This window comes from Ixodes scapularis, unplaced genomic scaffold (assembly GCF_016920785.2).
Source record: "Ixodes scapularis isolate PalLabHiFi unplaced genomic scaffold, ASM1692078v2 PGA_scaffold2__306_contigs__length_199485367, whole genome shotgun sequence".
Lineage (NCBI taxonomy): Eukaryota > Metazoa > Arthropoda > Arachnida > Ixodida > Ixodidae > Ixodes > Ixodes scapularis.
This window is the reverse complement of record NW_024609857.1, coordinates 47942754-47962055: the sequence shown is the minus strand read 5'-3', so window position 1 is coordinate 47962055 and position 19302 is coordinate 47942754. Positions and strand designations below refer to the sequence as shown.

The 19302-nt window shown below is 47.9% G+C and overlaps 1 protein-coding gene across 1 annotated transcript in view; it reads left to right on the top strand.

Moving 5' to 3' along the window:
• Positions 1-18600, top strand: part of LOC120840385 — a gene marked incomplete at its 5' end in the record, with an annotated part of 30320 nt that extends 11720 nt beyond the window's left edge. Inside the window, one exon of the mRNA XM_040210885.3 lies at positions 18450-18600. Within this exon, the coding sequence (XP_040066819.3) occupies positions 18450-18583 (134 nt within the window). The remainder of the gene's footprint in view (positions 1-18449) is intronic.
• Positions 18601-19302: the final 702 nt, after the last annotated feature.

Genomic DNA, 19302 nt, shown 5'->3' with positions numbered 1-19302 from the left:
GGTTACAATGGCTGCTGCTGCGCAGCGCCCATTTTCATTGCTCGTGTGTCCCCTGCCTCAGTCCAGCTCCAGTAAAGTTGGACATTCTGGTGCCCTTAGGTCATGCTAGCTTCAACATGTCTTTGCATGGACACGGTGCCGAAACAAGCGTTGACGGAAAGACTGCCACTTTTGTTTTGATGCAAAAGATCTGTGTGTTTCAAAGCATGCCGAGCTTCGGTTGGAGATTTGTGTTGCCAAAAACACTGTCGCCATAGCAAGAATCCGCTCCCGCGGTGATCGGGACATAGGAAGTTCACCTTTTCTGTTTGCTTCCTCTCAGTTAAAGGACACATGCAAAGGAAAAAAACATTTTTTTTAAACGGCTTAGATGGAAAAAGGACGCCATAAAACGATTTTACAACGAAGAAAAAAAATTTTTAGAGCTATATTTATGGCGCAAAACGAATTTGTAGTTGGCGCCCGCGGGCACCGCGGAGAAGTGGTCTGTATTTATCACGTGACTGGTCTTTATTTATCACGTGGTGCTTGCGTTCTTTCGGAAGCTTCCTATCGCCTCTAACAGTAACTTATTCATCTTTGTTTGAAGTAAAACAAAAAACTAAGATGAATAAGTAACTTTTAGAGCCCAAAGGAAACTCACGAAAAAGCGCAAGCAGACGTGATAGACCTGCGCGCCGGTCAGACGACGGCGGCGGCGCCCCGAAGCAGACGAACTTGTGCGGCGGCGGCGACGGCGGCGTGGAGAAACGCGTTGAAGCGGCGTTCGCACAACGCTCAGCGTGCGGCGGCGACGCAGCGCGGCGGCGCGCGGGCCTACCACGTGACCAGCGGCGGCTCCCGCGAGCGCCAACTACAAATTCGTATAGCGCCGTAAATATAGCTCTAAAAAATTTTTTTCTTCGTTGTAAAATCGTTTTATGACATCCTTTTTCCATCTAAGCTGTCTAAAAAAAATGTTTTTTTCCTTTGCATGTGTCCTTTAAGAATCTGTTCATGAACACTGATTTCTCCACTTAGGATGTTTGTAAGCTATGAATTTCTTAGCTGCCCTATTTATTTAAATATACTCTATTTACTCAAAAGTAGGCCGACCCCCAATGTTGAACCCCCCCCCCCCCCCCCCCAGAAAGGAAAAAATTGGAATATAGGTTGACTTTGTTTTTTACAGCGGAGCTGGTAAGGGCAAGGTTCCCAAGGAATGTTTCCGGTACAAAACACTTGTCAACAAAAACGCCTCTGGACAGCGACGGCGGCAAGCACACAACCAGTATGGTTGCCACCGTCGCTCGTAGATGGCGCCAACCTTTGCAGCTATAATAGAAGAATGGATAGTTGGGCGCGTTGGTGGGAATTCATCGTAGGAAACAGCGCGAAAAACAGACGACGACAAAGAAGAAGCACAGAGTGTATCGAGTACAGCTCCGCTGGTCTTTCTTCTTCACGAGAGTAAAAAGGCTGAACGATTTTTTTTTCTTTTTTGTTTTTTAGGAACAGGGGAAAGTTTGGACAAAAGAAACAAACAAACCTTTCATTACAGCTCTCAGCTTAATCACAGGGCGATGCCAAAAACTTGATCATCGTCAGAAGTTTTGGACGTGTCATCGTCGTCCGAAGCTTCGTCACCCTGGCAGACATCCTTGCAAAGTCGCAACAATACCTCACTGACACTGTTGTAAAATGCCGACAAGAAGAAATGAAAGAAGGTGGAGACTGGCAAAGTGACGAAAGACCAAATACAAAGACACAAGTAACGCTGGCAACGCCGCGAGCCGCCATGAGCAACACGCGGGCCGCCGCAAACAACAAACAAAAGTAACCTCCGTTTTTTGGTGTGTCTTTTTTTTTGTGCACGTTTGTGAGGGTTGGAGGGCAAAGAGCATGGCGCATCACATTCCCCCCCTCCCCTGCCCCCTTGCCAAGCAAGGGGAATGCTACAGGTACCATGACGAAACCCAATGCCCAAGAGATGTGCGCGAGAGCCCCGCGGGCGGGCCGTCAGCTGCTGCTGTTTCAGTTGTTTTCGTGCACCAAAAGCCTTTTGAAACAAGAAGTGGTGGTGCAGCTCTACAGCGACGGCGGCTCGGTGACTCGATAGCTTAATGCCCCCAGTAGGGTCACAAAATTTGGTCGCAAATGTAGGTTGAAATTCTTTAATCACGATTCGAGGTCGACCCTTAATTTTTGGCTACATTTCCAAAAAAAAAAAGGTTGACTTATATTCGAATAAATACCTGAGGTCTACCTTTTTTTTTTTTCGCGGATATGTTGTCAAAAATTAAGGGTCGACCTATATTTGTGATCAAAGAAAGTGACAGACATTCGTGACCAAATTTTGCGACTTTACCGATGGCATGCAGCTGTCGAGCCACCGAGCCAGCGTCGCCGTAGAGCCGCACCGCTTCTTGTTTCAGAAAGTTTTCCGGCGGCCTGACCGCGGTGGCTGCCGCTCGCACGCATCTTTAGGCGCCGCTCACGCATCCCCCTCGCCAGAGCCGTATATTGGGAGAGTCTGGCCAGTGGGTGGGGCGATGAAGGTGCTGGAGAGGAGAAAAGCGAAGGAAAGGGAGGAGAGCGGCGAAGGAGTGAGAGAGGAAGAAGGGAGCTAAGAGGAGACCACCGCCATTTTGGTGCAACACGCTGTAGGCGCTGAGCACTGTTGAAGGTACGCGTTGTCTGCTACAAGCATATCTTTTTTTTTTGCCCCAATAAAAGTTTGTGTTCAAACGTAGACAACTTAGTTCATTAGCTTTTTAAGCCACCGAGGAATTATATTATATCATTTCATTGCCAGAGCCTGCCAAATAAAAAGAAAGAACCGATAGTGGATGTCGGTCCCATGCATTCTGCTGGGCGAACGAATGGAAACGGCAGCTCTTCCTGCTCAGCTGGGAGCAGCCGTGAGTTCATGCACATACGCCTCTCGCTCTGCACCGCGGGCTGATTGGCTCATTGGTAGGGGGGCGTTGCTGCAGCAAGATCATAGACTGGCCTAACTCTTCCTATATACGGCTCTGCCCCTTACTACGCAAGGGGGGAAAGGAAGGAGACGGACGCAATACGCCATGCACTTTGCCCCCTTCCCTCTATTACTCTCTTACTCGCAAACTAGCACAAAAAGAAAATAAAGCTACGAAATACTGAGGTTATTTTTGTTTTTTTTTTGTTGCTCATGGAGGCTCGCGCGTTCCTCGCGTCTTTGCAACACCCCTCCATTCTCCCCATCAGCGTACAGTGCGGTGTTAGCTATGTGCTAGTTGAACCAGTCATATATTTATCTTTGGTCCTGCAGTCTCGTTCCCGTCTATACCCAGGTGCAGGGAGTAGGGTCAGGTGATAGAAGGGAGGTGGTTGATTTGTTTGACGAGCGCACAGATCACACCGCACCATCACCCAAGAGGTGGGACAACGACCTTGCATGGTTGATGGAGTATGGCATCTTCGTATATTGGCTTCTTGGCGTCGCCAAGTCGCAGCATGCCAGCATTATGCCAGAGAACCTAAGCAAGCACAAGAGAGTGCACGCAGCTGATCCGGGCTCTCGGTTCTTGAAGTTATACATGCATTAATTTGAGGCAGACTGGGTTCACTTGGAGCCACACTTTTGAGCGCCAAGATACCACCAGCGAGTTATTCACTAGGTACTAGCCAGAATATGCTAAAGGAGCAAGGTTTGAAGCCAGATTTTATAGCAAGAGCTAATTTAGCAACTTGTAGCTGATAGGAAGGTTTTGTAGCTATTTCCCTTGATTCCATCATGTGAATGCATCTTGTCTATTTTTCTGTTCTATGCAAACATCGCTTTCAGGCAGTGTGTGATTGTATAGGGGAGAGAAAGGTGAAACAAGTTTTGGAGCAATTTTTGGAGCCGAAAAATGTTATGTCGGTATTTTTTCCCACCCTGGTTCCAATAAGTTGTCAGTGCCATTACGTACCAAAAAAAAAAAAAAAAACACACGCGAGTCTAATGCGCACAGATGAGGACAAGAAACACAGGCTTGCTGCAAAGTTAGGTGGGCACCAGGTACCTCAAGCTTATACGAGCTGGTGCCAAAGCGCAATTGTAGTGCAGAACCTTTTAAAGCGGTGATTCGAGAGCATGAACAGGGAAGCACGTTTTACTACAGCCAGACATCGATCGGATGCTCGTAGAAAGCACCGTGCAGGTCGAGAAAAAAAAAAAACTCCCCACAAAAGTGAGTCACAAGGTAAATAGTGAAATGATAGGAAAATTATGAGCAGCACATGCACGCCAAATACGAGTGTGACCGGTTCATTCGATTGCTCACGCACTGGAAGCATGTGTGTGATAACTAGGGTGACCATATTCCACAAGGTAGAAAACGGGACATCCCAACCAGGGGGAAGGGGGGGGGGGGGGGGGGGGGGCTACTAAAGAATGAGATTGGGAGAAAAGGTTTAAGGCAAGACACTGGTTCTAAAATCGACTTTTTTTGTTTATTAATGGATTATAATGAAAATCAGTGTGTATATGTGTTTTGGCTTCCTCTTTTCAAATATTCAATTAGTTCTGCAATATCTCAGTTACTTTTTGAGTTACGAAGAAAATAATGAAGCCTAATTAGGTCATTTTTTACGACTCATTAAGGAACTTTCTAATACGAATTTTTTTGCATAAGTGATATGGATTTGTAGCTAAAGACCTGCCGTGCAAGATGATGCTATTTATATTTTCGTAAAGATAGATCATTGTATAAAAATACTCTAATTAGGTCAACTACACTATTTACAAAGCCTAACGAGGTCACACTATCACTAATAATAAAATTTTGGGCCCATACTGTCATACAAAAATACCATCACCCTGCAGTTCACTTCTTTCTGAATTCAACGGTATAAAGTTTATAGAAATCCTTGAAGAATAATGTCATGAAAACAACCGTAAGGCTAGGCATGCAGACGAAAAATGCGAGGCTGAAAAAATTGCAGTTGCAGTTTTGACACTCATTGCATAAAATTGAGTAAGGGATCCCATGCAATAATGTTCAGCAATATGAAGCATAGTTCTATCTGAACAAATTCAGATGAAAAATTCTGCAATCCGTTCACAAGAACCTTTAAAAAATAATATAAAACTGATAAATAATGTCTGCAATGTAAAATAAAGTTATAAAAGAATGAGTAGACTCTATAAGGGACAACGGGAGGAGGCACCGAGGGTTGCACGTTCCGAAAGCAGATTTTGTTTGGCCCTGAAAAGGGCCTTTGTTCGTGTAGCACTTGAAAGTGGAGCCCCCTCACAGCTGTCCAGGACTGTAGTCCCCAGCTGTTCCGGTTTGGTGTTGCCTGGAGAACCTCTGCTTTGCATTGCTGCTGCTCTGGTGGGTAGCATTGGCCTTACGCAAATGCAGATTGTCCTTCTCCATGCTGCGGCGTACAAGGCAGTCACCGGCAGCATAGCCCAGGCTCGCAGCAACGGACTCGCTCATTGCCCGCCTGCCCTGATTGTAGACGGCAACAGCTTCGGCAGCAGCCCTCTTGACGCTGTCCAGGGAGGCATTGGCGTTCTTCGAGGTTTGCGTCCAGATGACCGAATGCAGGCTCTCGCTGGCATTTTGTGTCTTGCCTTCGCTGCACCGTGCCAGCAGGTTTTCATCACTGAGCCTTGCAAACACTGGCTCGAGGGCGGCCCGCACACAATCTGGAAGAGGGTTCTTGTGCGCAGGTGGACACTCGCCATTTGCCAGGGCTCTGTTGAATTTGCACCACGATTCAGCTCCGTTGGGGCACTTCCTGTGGTCTGGGGCACTGTCCGTAGACGTCATGTGCAAGAGGGTGGCTTCCACTGCCCTCTTCATCCCTGGCACATTGTTACTGTTGCTCCTAAGGGCATAGCTGTAGTAGTTTTGATTCTTCTTGATTCGGTCCTGCGTCAGTCTGCCCTTTCCGCCGAGTGTTTCACCCTGGGCCTTCTTTTTCTCAAGGAGGTTGCGCAACGCAGCCCCCATCCGCTTGTGCACATGATTGAGGCAGTCCTTTTTCTCGACCTCGACGAAGCCGTAGACTTTTGCCTCGGTCAACGCATGAAAGGTTTGGCTATCGCCATTCGAGAGAACTATGGTGTACCTCAGTCCGTGCTTGGCCAGGGATCTTTGAAACATGGTCAATGCAGCCTCCACTTCCATCCGACCTGAATTGCAATCTATGTTCCTCTGGCACTCGTGGGCTGCATACCAGTCGCCGTACCTCTCTTCCTCCGGCTCCGGTCCCAGGGCACACCCTAGGCAAAAGTTGGAGTACACCACATGGTCAAGAACTAGGCCGGAATACAGCTCGACAATGCAGCCCACACCAATGTGGGAGCTGCGTCCTCTCGTCATCCAAGATCCGTCAAAGATCACGTCGATGTTGCCGACAGGGTTCAAGAAGTCTGCATACAGTCTCTTGACAACTTCTGTGCTGGCAGCTTCACTTGCGCTTGCTGACTTTTCGCAGGCTTGCACATGGGTCTTCAGGTGTCCCTGGAAGGTCTTGTGATACAGGCCGTGGTGGGACCAGTTCATGGACGCACAGAAGTCTGCGAGGGCAGTGACTCCTTTCCCAATTGACTGAATTCCCTTTGTTGCCCTCATGTTCACTTCGAAAGGAGTGATCTTCGCCGTTCCGGCAACTCTTGGTGAAGAAAACTGCTTCTTCTCGAACTCGCATGTGGCACAGACGAGCAGAAGCTTGACTGCCAAGCCATACTCCTTGTCCGTGGCCTTGCTAAGTGTCAGGGTTCCCGCACCGCAGCTTCCGCACTTCGCCTGCGCGAAGAGGTCGTTGAAAGCTTTCACGTCCACTACAATGAACTGTGTCCCAGCGTCGCGCGTCTGGCCTCCTGTGGTGACGCCGAGAAGGTCGAATTTGCGCTGGGTCGCCGACTTTTCCGATAGCGCACGCTTGCATTCGTCCGATCGTGCGACTCGTTGCGCCTGCTCTGCCGTGGAGTAATATGCGGTGTCGACACGATCCGCGCTCGCAAAGCTCGACAAACTGCCGCTGCTGGATGGAGTCACGATGTCTCCGGCTGATGTTTCCGGAAGATCCAAGGCATCCGGCGGTGCCGATCGCGGTGGCGCACTTGCAGCAGACAGCTTCGGCTTCTTGTCCCACGGTCGCTTCCTCTTCCTTCCGAACGCTTGCCGCGTGCTCAATTTCAACCGAGCGTCGTCCGGCATCTCGAGAACTCGAAGCGAAACAAAACAAAACACGCGCGACTTTGTAGGAAAACGAACCAACAATGTTCAACGCAAGCACGCAAACGGGAACCAAAACCTGCGCTCGACCACGGAGGAAACAAAGCAGACAAGCCTAAGGAGACGGGCCCAGGAGCAGACGACGCACCCCTCGCCAGCGCGGGAACGGAAAGGAGGAAAGGAGAAAAAGAGCGGAGGGGCGCATTTAGGCCAATAGCAGGGGCGCTAGGCGCCGCGCGTGCTCTGACGTACGGGCACCTTGCTAGCCGGCCAATGAGCGATCGCAATTGGTGCCTTCGAAACCCGCGGAATGCGGACGTTCCCCGATGTTGTCGCGATAACGAATGGCATGGGGACGTGGGGAAAATAAGCGGCTTTTCAACAAGACCAAGATGGCTGCGACCCGACGAGCGATCGCGAAACGCGCGGGGCACGAAGTTCCACTTGTTTTCATTAAACTCGCTGTGTTAGGGCTATGCGGGGACATCGTAAACGTAATTTTTCGCATGCTTAGACATTGAATTCGACAGTGAAACTTTGCAGGCAGGTACCTTAGACTACAATTAATCGAAATATGTGAATTTTGAAAAACGTGAAATTTTGCGTTTTTTGACTATTTTAGGACCCGCGTCTCCCCTTAATAGAATAACTGCTCTTATTTCAAAACGGTACCATACTGCACTAAGTCCGGCTTAGGGAACAGTCACATTCAAAGTTCCGTTGCATGCACTCATTTGGAAGGTCCTGCTTCGGGTCCTTAGTTGGTGTGGGCTTATTTTACCATCGGCTGAAGTTTCCTAAGCAGGACTTTATCCTGCAAGACTCCGTTGTAAAAGTCAGCGCACTTATATGAGAAGTTCAACCGCACATGAGTGCTATATCCAGTAACTGAAAAACATATTTCTACACATGCATCTTCGCGAGAGAAATATGGTTTGTGGGCAAGAACAGTTTTATATATTACTCTGTGCGTGAATATTTTAAATCACCCACGGCTAATTTTTGTAAAATATGCTTGTAACGAGTAAGCATAGTTTCATTTTGCTTCAATTCGCTTGGTGCCAATTTCGAAACTATGCGCTCCTGCGTAAACGGGACATGGTTCTTTATTGGGACAAAAAAACGGGACGGCAGAAACGGGCCTCAAAAACGGGATTGTCCCAGGCAAAACGGGACGTCTGGTCACCCTAGTGATAACCGAAAGTACTCGCAGCAACGGCGCCATTCATTTTGACGAGAAGATTACGGACTCGAACGAACAATTACACAATGGAGGTGCTCAATGACACTTTTAGGAAAAGGTTTACTCTCAAAACGAAAGGAATATTTTTGTTAGCTCATCTTGATAGCCTGTGCAGCGTACCTCTCGCGGCCAGACAGCAAGACAGCGTGACAGCGCACCGGTAGCATGCAGTCACAAATGACAGCGTAAAGTAGTAGGAAGAGGGGAGAAAATAGCACGTATCATAGGTATAGAAGGGTACTACAGCTGAAAGCTTTGAATCCGGCGGTTGCTTGCGCCACCCTGTACACGTGCCGTGTACTTTACTACGACGAGATTGAGTGTTGCCAACCAAGCTCTCGTTTCCCGCTAAATCTAGCGCCGCCACTAACTTTTTTTTAGTTTTTAAATTACTTTTGGCGCAGTGTGGCGCAATTTCGACCAATTTCGCGTTTTTGGCACAACTAGGCGCAGTAAATTGGGTTTGTATCAAAATGGCACAATTGACGCAGATGTCACACCCCTGATCGTATTGTTGCCACCTTAAAAAAAAGGTTCCAAGTATGTTTATTGAACCGCCTCGAGTAGGGTGACCACCTGTCCCGTGACTCCCGGGACTGTGCCGCATTGAGGGCTCGTGTCCCGCGTCCCGCAAGAAATATAAAGTCAAATTTGGGGGTTTTACGTGCCAAACCAACGACGGGCATCTGGCGCGCCCCACCGGAGGACTGGGGATTACTTTGGACCACCTGGGGATCTTTTGACGTGCAACTGAAAGCTCGATTACCACGACGCCTTCTCTGCAATAACCCACAAGAAATACCAGATTCTTCAAAATCTGTTGCATTTCACAATGTTGTAACATTCATTACGCAAAATATGGCACTTCCGAACTACGGGGTGGAGGGAAGCGCGGAGGCTGCTGGTAAGCGTGTGAATCTTGATAGTATGCCATTTCTCTGATGGCAAAATATCGCAAGCAAAAATTGCTTGTCAAAAGTTGGGAAATTACCTATCATAATTATTTGCAAATCATACTGTGTCATGCAAAAGGGTTGTGGGAAGCCATTTTGTTTTGTGAAGACGGCCACACAATGCAAAAAGCCTGCAACTCCAAACGGTCGAGAAAAACAACATAATGTCCCAATTTTGTGTAGGAGCATGTTAGTATAAGAGTAAGTATAGACTGGAAACAATAAGCCAAAAAAAGATTTACTGCTGCCTATTTCCCTTTGATGCATTGGGGTCTGCTGCAGTCGATTTTTATGTTTTTGACTTGGACACCTTTAATAAAATATGGACCGTTGCAATCAAACAAAACATACTTTTCACTGTGAGTGGAAATATTTTAGCTTAAAGGGTAACTGCAAAGACAAAAAAGTTTTTTTTTTTGGACAGCTGAATTTCGAGAAGCATGACACAAAACAAACTTTCCGCAAAGAAAAATTAATTTTTTAGCAATATTTACGCCACGGGAAGCAATTTAGTTGAAGTCAAACTCTCCACATTTGAAACCCGCTCTTTCACCCGGGGCGGAGGAGAAGTATGCCCCGCCCCTCGCTTTTGTATTCGCTCTTGGATGGACCTGGCTGTAGAGTTGAACGACGTACGCAGCGTCTCGACTTTCGGTGCATCTTGTGTGCGTACCACAGCCTTTTGGAGCTTCTGTCTTCTGTGTAAACTGCGCACAAACTGGACCCTGAATGAATGCGTCAGCTTCTTGGCCGCTGCTAGCAACTGGGTCTTCTGCCATATGAAGATACACCGCGGAGGACGGCTCGCAGCAATGATGATGGCGCATTGCCTGAGCCTCCCAAGCCTTTGGCGTGCTTGGACGACACCTGCTGATCGTTGTTGCGATCACTAATCTGGCAGAACATTACACAGCACATCTCCAAAAAATCGAGATTTTCACGTGCAAGCAAAAATAAAGAAAAGCACACTAAGAAAGCAAAGAGAACACCCCAGGAAAACGAAAATACCAAACTGCTATGAAAGCCAAAACCTCGCATCACTTCCTATCACTAACACCTGCGACAGCTGCTAAAAACACACGACTTCACTTCCGGAAGTCTCGCTCAAGCACCTGGGTCAACAGCAAACACTGATCACTTTGGCAAAACGACTAGTCGAGGTAGGCGAGACAGGTGGGAGCAGAGACGGCGTCAACCATAGAAAAAATGACTCAGCTTTTTTTTTTGCCATGGTATGAACCCAAACGACAGCGCCCGTCTTGCAAACCTTTTGGCTATGTTCCAAATCTTACCCGAGTAACCTGCCTCCTACGTCAGCGGGTAGTACCACGTGACATCGCGAGTAAACGATCCGCGACTCGATTTTGGAACGGCCAGGATAATCACCTGGATACTACGCGGATTGGCTTCGTCTTGGGCGACGGCAAAAAGAAAACGCAGCAGCGATGGCAGAAAATAGCAGACGATCCTTTTGATCATGGAGAAAGCAATCGAAGAACGGTAATGTTAATGACGACGCGGTGTATTTTGAGGTGGATCCACCAGCTCCTTTTACTCACCTTCGTTTTGAGCTGTATATTGAGATCAAAATTACTTACTCCTTACAGCTAGATATAAAAAAATGTGTTTTTATTAATCAGCGCGATCGCTGCAAATCTAGTCACGGTGCCCTAAACGCATTGTAATTTGCACCGATTATGTTTTGCAGAAATATATTCCACACGGTGTAGCGGTCCAGCGCGAGGGTGCTTTCTCCAGATTATGAAACTCACGTTCGCTTTGACGCGAATGTGATTACAGTGAAATTTTCGAAGCCTTCACTGCTTTACAAACGTTATCCTCTCATTACACACACTCTGGAGGAAACAAAAATATTACATTATCATATAACGAGTTCGTACATTTTCGGCCTTGAACGTGAGATTACGGCATCCCCCAACGCCGAGGACGAGGATGCGGAGAAGCTCCTGTTTACGCTCGCACTCAGATAATAACAAGTACACATTCCCGGGGAAGGTGGACGGTCTGGATGTAATGCAGTCAATTCCTGCGTTGACAACAGCAAATCGCAATAACCACACATGCTGCACCTAATTCTTTGTCATTTCGAACGTCCGCCACCAAAACCAACGTAGCAAGCGAGCTTTGACGGCTGCCGGCGCAGAAAGCAGACGACGAACAGATCACGTGACGTATTTACTCGATTTGATCCGACTTTACCCCCCGATCGAGGAGGGTAGCGCGAGTAATTACTCCGGAGTGAACAACCCGCTTCTGGAACGCGAGTTCTGACGTCATCGAGTAAGCTCGAGTAAGTTTTGGAACGCCACGGTACGAAACTTTTACTCCGGAGTTGGATCGAGTAAATTTTGGAACACAGCCTTCGTAAAGAATAAAAAAATGACCACATCTCCATGTGGTGAATGATGTTGATTGGGACGAAGCTCTGGTGGTCTGCGTAGGCAATGAGCCGCAGCATGCCAAGCCTTTCGTTCGTTTTCATCCACCTCAGAAAGAGAATGTGTGGTATGGAATGTGGTTATATACGCATTTGAGCATTTGACCACAGCGCCCTCTCCTGTATAGACGTTGAGCGGCTACATGCAACGTTTTATTCATGACAGAAACCCCAGCTCTTGAGTTACTACCACATCTCAAAGCCCCCACTCGTCCTGCAGTCGTGGCCGAGTGGTTAAGGCGATGGACTAGAAATCCACTGGGGTTTCCCTGCACAGGTTCGAATCGTGTAGACTGTGCAAACATTTTTTTTTCGTCTTTTTTTTTTTTTTTGCTTTACAGAAGCATGTGAGCTCATGAGCGCGATCACAAACACGAACACCAGCAAGATCGATGTGAGCACGGACGCTGCACGGACAAGGCTAGACCCTAAGGAGCTTCGCCCCTAATAATAACTCTCATCACATGGGTTATTCTTTAAACATAAAAAAATGCTGCTCAAAAGGAAATGAAAACATATCACAACAGTTTTTTTTTTTGTATTTATTCGTGCAACAAGCATAGCTTGATAGTTTAGATTAGGTGCGCTATTTGTGCATCCCGTATAAAGCCCAAAAGGGCTCCGGCTTGCGCATTCACTCTGGTCTATTTGTAGTAGTCCTCAGGGGAGGCCAGGTTGAGGTCTCGTGCCTGAGTCAGGGGTAGGAGGCGGTGCTGAAGATTTGGGCAATTCCAGAGAATGTGTCGGAGGCCAACTGCGGACGGCCTGGCAGAGCAGTAGGGGCACACCAGGCTGGAATCATTGGGGCCTCAGCCCCAGGAGGCCAAGACTGCTGGGGTCCGGATCTTTGCGTCCGGATCTTTGCGAGGAGGACCTCCTCCCGCCGGGGCAGGCCTGCCGGGAGGGGATGTGGGGACGCGGGAAGGAGCGCACGCGTAGCGACCCTTATGCGGGCCTTGCCCACGACGAGTGAGGCCTCCGGCTCTTCCAGTATGGGGCGGGATTAAGGGGAGGGGGGACGTTCAATCAGGGCTCGAGCGACCTGGTGTGTTTCGTCCTGGTGAGTACAGTGCAGATGGCCAGTGGTCGAGAAATCCCGTACTTCTTTACCAGATGTACAATGCAAGGCATGAATGTCATGGCAGATATGTAGCAGAGATTGCGTTGAGTTGAGGTGTCGGATGTCAGAGGCACAATCCGTGTGAACACGCACCCGAGTGACATTGGGCATCCGCGTTAGTGCTTGTATGGCGTCCCGAATACCATATAACTCCGCGATGAGGGGATTGTTCAACTGTTTGGCCATAGCCTCCTTTATACTGATAATGCCTGCCCAGTGGTTGGCTTCCCCATGTTTCGTCGTCGTTGCACCTGCTTCACATATTTGCTACTAGAGGCGCCAAAACCCCATACAAAAAATGCACACGACTCTTCGCTTCCTGCTGCCAGTCCACTGTGATGCCATTTGTGAATTGAATACATTCGTAACCCATGCTACATAGCAGGCGCAGGGCACCGTCAGTATAAATTTCATATATAAAAGAAGTCTTATACCTTCCTTTTAGCTTTCACGTCTTGGTTTTGTTTCTATGCTGAAATGTTACCAGACCTCTGGTGGTTGTCATATCGACAACAGAAAGTCAATGCCAATTAAAAAGGAGACAGACAGGCTGGCGGACTTCCAAAACGTTGATACAGCGACCACTTAGTGTTTTATTGCTACTGGAGCAGAGCCGCAAAACACACGGCCCGTGGACTACATGCGGCAGTCAAGTGGTTTTTCTCAGGACCGCGAACGCGTCCCCGCTGACCGAAAACCTGCGCACCCGTCGGCAGCACTCTGACCGGGGATCTTGATATACATTTTCAATTTGTTTTTTAAGCGCACAGCCCCTTGATGTTTTTGACCGGTCTCTTGTGGTCCGCACTGTTTTTCACGTATGCAGTTCTAGAGTTTTAACGACTTCGTACATAGTGGCTTGCTGGCGAAGATCTTCTTGGGGTCATGCTCGTCAGTCAGGGATGCCGAGTAGTTTGTAAAAATTGACCTGAAATACCTAATACCTAGTTGCAGGAAATCTTTATAATGATTGACATCTTTCTCTACCTTTGCGTATTTTAGAGCGCCATGGTGTATAAGTGTATCCACCGCAGTATCACCAGCTGCATGCAACGGCTTTTTCAGCATATTTCGTTTTTTCTGTAAAATCTCTACGAAGTTCTTCCAGCGCACACAACACCCTCGCTAGCTTCTCTGATGGATAGTATAGTCCTCCCCTGTCCTGGTGCCCAAGGAGGGAATTACAAGGAGCCATAAAAGCCTGCTTAATGACCAATAGGAAGTGCAACTCGCGAGTCCGAGTTGCACATAGGCACACAACAGTAAGGTATCATGCGAGTTAGAATGCAGCACAAGGTGTCAGGACTAAGTACAAGGTGCTGATGTGCCCACGATCAATAAATGAAATAAAATGACCGCGCGTGTACGTGTGGCGTCGCGGTGTGCGTGCCACGAGCCGCAGACAGCCTCGTGCTATTGAGCTACGCCGGCAATCGCTAAGCGCTCTATCTGCCGGCCGAACGACGACCGAAAGCAGTTACTCGTGTCACAAAAAAAAAATTACGTGATCAAGTGACCTATTTGATCACGCAAGGTCACGTTACAGCGTAACTTAACATAGGAAACTTACATTATCATGTAGCTTAACGGATAACGTAGCTTACGCTAGCTGCAGTGAACTGTAGCCGCAGGCAGTGAACAAGCGTCGTCTGCATTTCTGTATGGGGTTTTGGCACCCCTAGTAGCAAATCTGTGAAGTAAGCACGACGACGACGAAGAAACCATTGGGCAGGCATTTTCAGTATAAAGGAGGCTATGGTTTGGCATAGAACACCAATGTGTCAATGGAGGGCTGAGATGGTCAATGGACTGTGGTAGCGATGCCATGTCGGTACGTTGCTCCGACGGCGTAGAGATCTAACACAACTCGTCCGAGCGGGCGTGTGCGGACGGTAGCAGGCTTGTTGGTAATAATCGTAGTGTAGTACCATGGCAGCGGGGGAGCCCCAACGTACGGAAAACAGCGGGGAGGTTCCTCATACATAGGAGTGGTGGTATGCTTCAAATTGCGAGCTTCTCTGCGTTCAGTGCTAATATATGTTCATTAGAGTTTAGTTGTGCATACTCGTAAAGGTGCCAGGTAGGTGTATGCCGAGGGAGACCAGTAATCCCGCGAATGGCGTCTCTAATGACGATTTCGATAGTCTTCCACTGATATGCAGTGAGACGCTGGAACTGAGTTTGGTATATCAAGCGAAGTAGAGAGACGGACTTAACTAGGCGTTTGGCTACCTCAGTACCCACTTCGTCTCATCTTTTAAAGATGCGACGGGTGAGGTGTGTTGTAGACGCCGCCGTCTTGCGTGCCGCTTGAAGCCACTGCTTGGCTGAGCCGGACTGGTGGATGAGGAGTCCCAAGATCTTGGTTTGTGTAACCATCGCAAGCTGTGTCGACCCTATTCTGAGGGGTATGGGAGTCAATGGCAGTTTCTTCCGGGCAGCGTTGTTGCACACATGAGGGAATTGCGATTTCTCGGGAAACACCGTTAGGCCAAAGGTCTTTGTATGGCAGTCTAGTTTATTCAGCCCGTCCTGTAAGGCATTTTGTTGCACCTCTAGGGATGGGGGAACTGACCACATTGTGACATCATCAGCGTATAATAAAAAATGAAGGTGTTGTATATCAGCGAAAGCCCAGGCCAGGGGAAGGAATGCAATGTTAAATAGGAGTGATGCAAGTACTGAGCCTTGGGGCTTGCCACAGTTTGATGGGAAATTTGGCGACTCGCCATATGATAGGCGTACGGCGAAAGTTCTGTCGATAATGAAGGCGTGGACAGCATTTATGACAGGAGGTGGGAGGCCGAGAACCACCATTGCCTCCAACAGTGGGGCGTGAGCGATATTGTCATATTCCTTTGTTATGTCAGTAGCTACAAGTGTGCAAACCAAGTGGCCATAGGGTGACAGATGTAGGACTTCCTTTGCAAGGCGGTCGAGCCCATCTTCCGTTCCAAGATGTTGCCGGAATCCAATTTGGTTGGAATGATAGAGACAGTGGCCCTCCAGCCACCAAGAGATACGTTTAGCCATCATCCACTCATAGATTTTGCAGATGGTGGGAGTCAGTGATATAGGCCGCAGAGCTGTGAGGCCGGTCGGTGCCTTGCCCGGTTTGGGAATTGGCACTACAATCGAGTGTTTCCATGATGTGGGGAGCTCGCCGGCTTCCCAGATCTTATTGATCATAGCTAGCAGGTCTGTGACTGCTTCTCCCTCGAGGTTCTTGTACACCTCGTACGGGAGACCGTCATGTTTTGGAGCGGCGACTAGGACTCTGGATGGCGTCGTGGAGCTCAGCCAGAGTGAGGGGCATAGTGATGCCAGTAGTGTCTGGCATAGCCGTGACAGGGCGCGGGACCGACGGGCTGGCATGCCGAGGGAAAAAGGTATCCGCCGCGCGCGCCGCAAACTTATCGTCGGTGAGCCCCAGACGCAACTGAATGTTGCCAGTCCGGCCTTCAGCTTGGTGAGGTCGTTCCATAGCGTGAAAAGTCCGCCAGAGAGCCTCAGGGTGCTTCGGGTTACTCAACAAGGCACACCAGTCAAGCCAGCGTTGGCGTGTAAGTCTTTTCTCGTGGCGGCGTGCCTTAGCTGCCACGTGGGAAGAGGCTTCCCACGTGGTTACTCAACGAGGCACACCAGTCAAGCCAGCGTTGGCGTGTAAGTCGTTTCTCGTGGCAGCGTGCCTTAGCTGCCACGTGGGAAGAGGCTTCCCACGTGGCAGCTAAGGCACGCCGCCACGAGAAACGACTTACATGCCAACGCTGGCTTGACTGGTGTCTTGTTGAGTAACCCGAGGCACCCTGAGGCTCTCTGGCAGACTTTTCACGCTATGGAATGACCTCACCAAGCTGAAGGCCGGACTGACAACATGTTCTGAAGTTGGTGGTCGTCGGAGTGTAAGGCTGGCCAATGTGACCGCTTCAAGTCGCTGTTGCCACAGGCTGAGGAGGTGGGGATCAGGTGTTGGTTGATCACAGTGCACCGTGGTAGTCGTGGTGCACTCCAACATGGCTTCTTTGATGGCTCTCTGAACTGTTTCTGGGTTCTGCGCCGTGATGTTAAGAGATGATCGAAGTTTATCCCAATCGGTCACCTGAACTTGCTTCCGGAGGCGGTTATATGCCGTGGGGAACCATTTGATAATGATCGGGAAATGGTCACTTCCCCAAGTGTCGTCACTCTGTGACATATTTTAACAACTTTGTTGCACGCGATTTAAAACAGACGAAATAGCCGCAAATTAAGATCGGTCTCACGCAATGAGTATTGCTGTAAAAAAATCAATTTTTTTTGTAGCGGGAAATTATTTTTGTGACATGCTTGTCCCAATTAGGTTGTTTAATAAAAACTTTTTTTTTTTTGGTTACCCTTTAGTTTTTGCAACGCAATTTTCAGATTATTCTTTTGGGCAGCACAAGATATCAGGGTGTGCGTGTTGATAAATTTTGTTTAAAGGGAAGATGGGGCACTTCTACATTTGAGAAAAAACGCTTGAATTGCGTTCATTTGGCCTTTAGATTAACAGATATCAAAATTGTATTTCAATGCGACCCGCCGGAGAGCCATACGAGCAATTTCAAAATAGGACTGAAGCCCCGCCTCCCTAGATTTGGGCAGCCAAAAGAGCCGTCGATGACGTCACGGACAGCGACTGTCTTTCGCGTTTTTCTCGCGTTTAACAATACTTACGCAGCAAATGGTTTGGGTATTCGGGTTCACGGGGTAAAAATACACTAGAATTCACTTCTAACTCATTTTTTCCAAGAAGCTCCGTAGCTTCCCTTTAATACTTTTTTCCTTCAGTTGTGAAAATACTGTTCTTATAACTAAAGTTATAAGAAACATCTTGTGTGTTCTTATACGGTTTGTATATGTTCTTATATGATCTTATTGGATCATATGTGTTTATTGGACCAATAAATAACTTATAAAAATAACATTTTTCACTAGGGTAAGCCTCCCTTTGACGTTTTGTTGAGTGTCCAAAAAGCAATTAGCACACTCCGCCCCCATCCCACCCCGCTCAAGGTTTGCGAGGAGGGTGGTCCGCCTTCCCCTGCTTGACCAACAGGACTCTGTGGCGCTTTGCGGTTCTCTCCGGGGCCGGGAAAAGATGGCTATTTTCAACTCTAGACCGCAAAGAGGGAGCTGCAAAACGTCACATTGATGTCACTCCTCTGTCTCCGGATTTCTCTGGGACCCGTTTTCTCCTGTTTTGAGGCTTGGTTTGGACCTTGCTTAAGGGACATACTTAAAAGGGCACTTTAAATGACCAACATGTCTCTGCAGCCTCTTTTCTGTTCTGTATGTAACTGATAGTATTGCAACTTGTACACGGTTTCTGCACTAGAGCAGCATTAGATTGAAAATCTTAGGAGTGAGGACATTCCTTATAGTGTGGCTATAATGTTTATTGCTTTTTGAATAGTAAATATGTTAAAAATAGTTATATGTTCCTTTTTTTTTATAGATGCTGTCAGGTCAACATGTTCTATGGCTACGAAGACTTCTGTTGAAACCACCATGAAGTCGTGGCTGGTCGCCGCACCGGATCGAAACGGCGGGCGCAGCAAGCGGCGTGCTGCGGGTGAGCCGCAAGAGTAAAAATTACACCCTAAATAGAAAGCAAACACGTAGAGGCAAGGAACAGACAACGAAGACTCTCAAAGTGACTATATTTTAATTTCGTCCAACTGTGCACAACTGGCTCAAAATAGTGAAACAGATAAAAGGCGAATCTGAAGTGGTGTAGGAAATAGCACCAAATTAAACTCACCCACACTGAAAATACTCGCACACCAGATAAAATATCCCTCACGTCGCAGAAACTTACAACTCAGAATCTATTTTCGTCTTCTTCCTTTTTCTTTTACCCACGTTGAAGTTGATTATATCTCACTTTGTTGTCATCTGTACGAACCAAATGGCAATGTCTATCACACATATAACCCTCGAGTGTCAAGATATAACTCTCTTGTAGTAAGCATTATAGACGGACTACTAACACAAGTATCCCTGATTTTCGTGACGTTAGCTGCCTCAATGATCTCATGTGTTAATAGTTGTCTCCAATTACGGTGCTATTTTTGAAGTCCGCAGTGCACCCACAGCTACGACAGTGAATGCATAAAAGTGCGGAGTTTGCTATTCGGGTGTTGTTGTTATGTTCTTTTATTCTGTCATTTCCACATCTTCGAGTTTGTCCTATGTTACTGTCTGCCGCATGAGAGGGGAAAGGAATAGATCACTCCTTCTGAGGAAGGGATGTATGGGGTTCTATGCTTTTTAGTGCAGCCTATGATAGTTTTTTGTAAGCTGTTAAT